Source organism: Stegastes partitus, unplaced genomic scaffold, assembly GCF_000690725.1.
Source record: "Stegastes partitus isolate 25-593 unplaced genomic scaffold, Stegastes_partitus-1.0.2 Scaffold240, whole genome shotgun sequence".
Classification (NCBI taxonomy): Eukaryota; Metazoa; Chordata; class Actinopteri; family Pomacentridae; genus Stegastes; species Stegastes partitus.
In genome coordinates, this window is record NW_007577971.1 from 412,736 (window position 1) to 417,803 (window position 5,068).

General features: G+C 38.8%; 1 protein-coding gene across 1 annotated transcript in view; it reads right to left on the minus strand.

Moving 5' to 3' along the window:
- Positions 1 to 5,068, minus strand: part of gramd2ab (GRAM domain containing 2Ab) — a 35,622-nt gene that overhangs the window by 5,512 nt on the left and 25,042 nt on the right. The window contains exons 5-7 of the mRNA XM_008281646.1: positions 2,603 to 2,701; positions 558 to 629; positions 273 to 332 (exon numbers count right to left, since the gene is read on the minus strand). Coding sequence (XP_008279868.1) covers positions 273 to 332; positions 558 to 629; positions 2,603 to 2,701 — 231 coding nt within the window. The remainder of the gene's footprint in view (positions 1 to 272; positions 333 to 557; positions 630 to 2,602; positions 2,702 to 5,068) is intronic.

A 5,068-nucleotide genomic window follows, 5' to 3' on the forward strand; every position in this document is an offset into this window, starting at 1 on the left:
CCACAATGGTCACAGAAATAACTTGAATCTGACAAAAGTAATAATAAATAAAAATTCTATGAAAATTAACCAATGAAAATCAGACATTGCTTTTAAACGGTGGTTCAACAGAATTATTTAAAAAAATGAAACTCATGAAACAGGCCTTTCATTTTCTTTCAGTGTTTACTTTTGTAATGTCTCTTTATAGCTTGTCAGTCAGGCTACAATAAGACAATGCTGCTGGAATTTTCCCTTTAATAAATGTGTGATGATATGGATGTAACTTTTACCATAGCCAGAGAGCTGGGCTCTTCCATGAACTGCTTCAGACTCAGGCTCTTCCCATTCACCTTACAACAGAGAAATGGTCAAACAGGTCAGGTCAGGAAGAAAATGAAAACTGTGGGATTAACAGGAACTATTGGCATCTGTCTATGCCATTTCAGTGGTTAAGTTTTCCAAACAGTGACTATGACAGCTTCTCTGAACTGAAACAGATCTGAAACAGAATTGCTGAATTATCGCAAAACTGTCTCGTCATCAGTATATCAGAAGAATAAAGATGTTTTACAAACCTGAAGGTGAGTGCAGATCCTCCTGAGAACATCATAGACACTGTCTCGAGACAGCAGGGACACAAACACATACTGAAGACAGACATAAAGACAGAGCGCGGGTCAATGCATACTGTCTACTCCATCCTGTAACAGCAGCATGTAGTAAAGATGGAGTAAAGCTGAAAAGGTGTGTAATTAAAAATAATTAGAAAATGTCTGATGGTATGTGATATGGTTATTCTTCAGGTGCCGCTCCATCAACACATCACTTAACATTTCAATGCTAAAGGAATAACAATTTTAAAATCTGTAGTAAATGTGTATATGTATGTATATACAGTCACTTCTTTTTAGTACAGCCCATAGACATTGTTGGCTTTTTTGACATACTATATTTGGACTAACAAACATTAGATTCTCTTTGAAAAAGTGCAGATTAATAAAAGTAATATACTCAAACAAGTGACAAACAAAAATGTTTTCATAATTTAAGTACATCAAAGACACAACAGATTGGTCATACTATGGTTATTTGTACCTTTGACATCTAGGGTGTGGTGTTTAAAGTAGGTGGTGTCATTATGCCAAGATCTAAATGGCTCTCTAAGGCCTCCAGAAAAAGGGTTGTGGGTGCCTATGATTCAGAACAGTCTTCGGGTTCTTTGAGAGAAAAAACAAAATTCATTATTACTTAAATCATCTATAAGTGGTGTAGCTTATCCCAAAAAAATGTAATCAAAGAGCAGACTGTTTCACACAAAAAGTCTCAAATTACCCAAAAGTTTCATCAAGAATCTACAGGTAACTCTTGCAACTATCATTCTGTATCTACAATGTGTTGCATCTATCAGTCACAAAGAGATTGCATAAATTTGCCCTTCGTGGGTGCCATGAGAAAGCCTTTTGCTGTCCAGAAACATTTGAAAATGAACATAAAAGAAAAGATGTAATGTTTTGGAACACTGTGCTCTGGACAGACAAATTAAAGACACAGTAGCAGTACACATGTTCTATGCAGACCAAATACAGTTTTTCCGGAGGAGAATTTCCCACAAGCTAAGAAGCACTATGGATGAAATGTTAAGAGTTTTATTAAAAATTGGATTCATAACATATAATCAAAAGTGCTTCAAGACAATGTCGGGCCATCTGTCTAAAGTTTCAGTAAAACCAGCAGTGGACCTTTCAACAGGACAATGATGCTTTTGAACTTTCTTTGATTGTTTTGTATGCTTGTCCATGCAGCTAAAGCTTATCTTAGAGTTAACATTAGCTAGTAGGATTAGCCTAGCAACCATTGCCAGTCTGTGTTATGTGGTCTACAGTATACTGTCAAACAGGTAATGGCCAGAAGCACCCAACCAAATAATGCCATGAGTACTATTTGAAAGTATTGAATGCAAAGTGGTCAGGAATAAGATCGTGTCTAACTAACAATTACAGACTTACAGGGGTCATGGACAAGTCTTTTGGTCTTCTTTATCATAAAGACACAATGGACTGAAACTGTCAGACATAACTATAGAACACTACAATTTTTTGTCTTGGGGAATGGGTGTTTTTTTTTTTAATATATATATATATTGTTACGGCCTCAGGTGGCATGGTATGTACAAAGTCAGTACCCACCACCAGGCATTGGGATTTTTCCTATAGTTACCTAAAAAAGAGCCACATATATGTATGAATGCACGTCTTCAAGAATAAGGCTTGCAGTTTATATTGCTAGAAACAGTCATTTATGCAATCTGTGGTGTTCACTTTAACATTTTTGCATATGGATTTTTTCCTTTAAGGCAGCGTTTCCAAAAAGTGTCCTTTGAAAATATCTGTAGCATGCAAACTACATTATATTACTGGATTATCAGTAATTAGAGACATTGTGGAGACAATGTTTTTATGCTGTTGTTAGTCAAATTGGAGGTAGTTCTCATTGACGTTGCAACTGGTAAGAAGAATGACATTCCATTAGCTTATTACATCTTGGTTTGCAAAATCTTAATCTATGAAGAAAACTAAAGCAAATCAATACCAGTCAAGGCACAAACATTTTAACAGCATACCTTCTGTCCTGTGTCTGTGGTGATGGCCAGGCCATTTGGCACCAGACCAGCTGTCTTATGCTTCTTCACCAGCCGAACTGACACCACAGGTATGCAGACCTGATTCAGTAAAAAGAAATACTAATTTGAAGTCAAAGTAAACACCACCTTAGCAGCTCATTTTTGAACCATCCTTGAGCAAGGCAAAGCACTGGAGGAAGCGCTGTTTCACAAAAAGTAAGGGATCTCCTTTAACTTGGACCCTGAACCAACAGAATAACAGAATAAACAAATGTCTAGTCCAAAGAAAAAAACAATGGTTTTAGCAGAGTAAATGTCTTTTTACTAATCTTGTAGTTGGCCATAATTGCCCCTAATAAGTAGCAATCATTTATTAAAAGTGGACTGCCTTGTACCTGCCCTGTACGAGGTGGTCGATCTTTCTTACTGTGTTGCTCATTGTGTAGGGACATTTCGTTGCTCTGTTCTCCAGCCTGAACCATTGTCATTGTCTGAAGGTGTCAATCAGCTTTGCCCTTGGCTCATGTTTCTAAGATGGCATAAGCATGTTCATTGAACTGGAGATACTCCATCTCCTTGCAAGCCTGGGTCCAATTGATCTGACAATGTTCTTTTCCTCTGTATGGGTACTGAGCGTGTGTCACCTGAAGATTCTGGACACTGTGTAGTGACTCCAGGCCTCGGTTCTCCTGTATCTCACTGGTACAGCTCCTGAGTGATGTGATACTTGCACCATCTGTACAAATTTCACACTGGCCTGGTGGAACTTCAGGCCATAGAGGCTCCTGCACACTGTAGAGTAAATGTATTCCATACTGGTAATTGTATTTCCATTACTATATTTTGGTGTCTTTAGATCTGTATGAATGGGATCCTCTTTCCAGACTGAGGACGGGAGAAGCGTGTGAGTGTTTTGTAAGATTTTTTAATGTGTGTTTTACTTTTTTGTGTCTCCTGTGCTGTCCTGGTTGCGTTTCCTGTCATTCCCTGTTTGTGCCTCTCTTTTTGTCTACATGTACCTTCCACATCCCTTTTCAGTTACTTCATGTTTTAATATGTAAACGCCTTTTGTTGTATGTAGCTTGTGTTTTTTCTTCTGCCCTTTTCCTGTTTTCTTTACTCTTTACTTTCACCTGTGTTTCATGAGTCCAATCCGCCCTGTGTGAAAACAGTCTTGCCTTTCCCTTGCCATGTATCAGATTGTCTGTTAATTTTAATTTTTTAACTTAATTGAGACCTTTGTTTTAAGAATATACTAGAATGGCTGAACTCTCTTCTTCCGTCTGCAGGTAACACACTGGTCTGGTCATGGGTTAGTTTTCTTCATTTAGGATGTTTGCATTTCCAACACTTGCACAGACATAATTCATGCATATATCACACACACACCACTGACTTTATGTATTCTCACAACCCCATATTGATTTGGCTTTTAATTTGGTATAATTTAAGTGAATAAAGACAGGCTTTAATTTTTGAAACTTGGTGTGTCTTTCCTTTTGTTGCAGCAGTTTTGAGCCAGGTCGTAACAAATGGGGGCTCGTCTGGGATGAGATCATAACGTCCATTCAGGTATTTTGTTTATCTCTTGTGTCTTAGGTAGCATTCGGCACATGTGGTTGATTGCCTACTGATTAGTGGATTTGGTCCAGCTGAGTGCTGACTCTGACTCTGCATGCTTTAGAAGCCTGCAGTGGTTTTGGGGGAGACACACTTTGTGTTGTTTGTGACCCAACATTGATTGTTTGGTGCCGTCCAGAAGGTGAGTGATGGTGTCTTGATGCTGTATTTACTGAGATGTCTCTGGTAGGCTAAAGGACATGTCCTCTTTTGGTTGTGTCAGTGTTTTGTTTTGGTAGTGCAGTGGGGAGCGGTTAGCGTTAGTTGTCTTCGGACAGCTATCTCAGGGGCACTCCATGTGGTTTTGTGGGGTTGACTGCTGCAGGTGACTTCACAGACTGGCTCATTTGGTGCTTAATACACCCACTGCAGAACCACATGAAGACTAAGGGTGAGGTTCTAGTAAGTTTTGGTCAGATAGTCAGGGAAAGGGCATCATTTGTGGGTTTATTTGTTTACACTTGACTATCTGTGATGGCATTTGAAATTAGGGCTTCTTTGTGTTTTTTTATTTTGTGCATACAGCGGCGTTTGTTTATTGCTGCAAGACAGATTATTATTAATATAATTATTTCAAATAGTTGATCATTTAGTTTCAGAGGAGAAAAAAAAAGTAAAGATGATGTTAGGGATTTGGTTTTGTTGTCTTTGTTTGAGCCAGGCGTGTTTAAGGAGAGTGAGCCTTGCTTGGTTGTAGCAGTACTGTTACCAGCGGCAGTGCAGACGGCTGGGCTGACGTCTGAGGATCAGAAAGTTGTTAGCAATGCAGTTTGTGGTTGACCATTCTGTTGACCCTTTAAAGCATGCAGAGTCAGAGTCAGCACTCAGCTGGACCAAATCCACTAA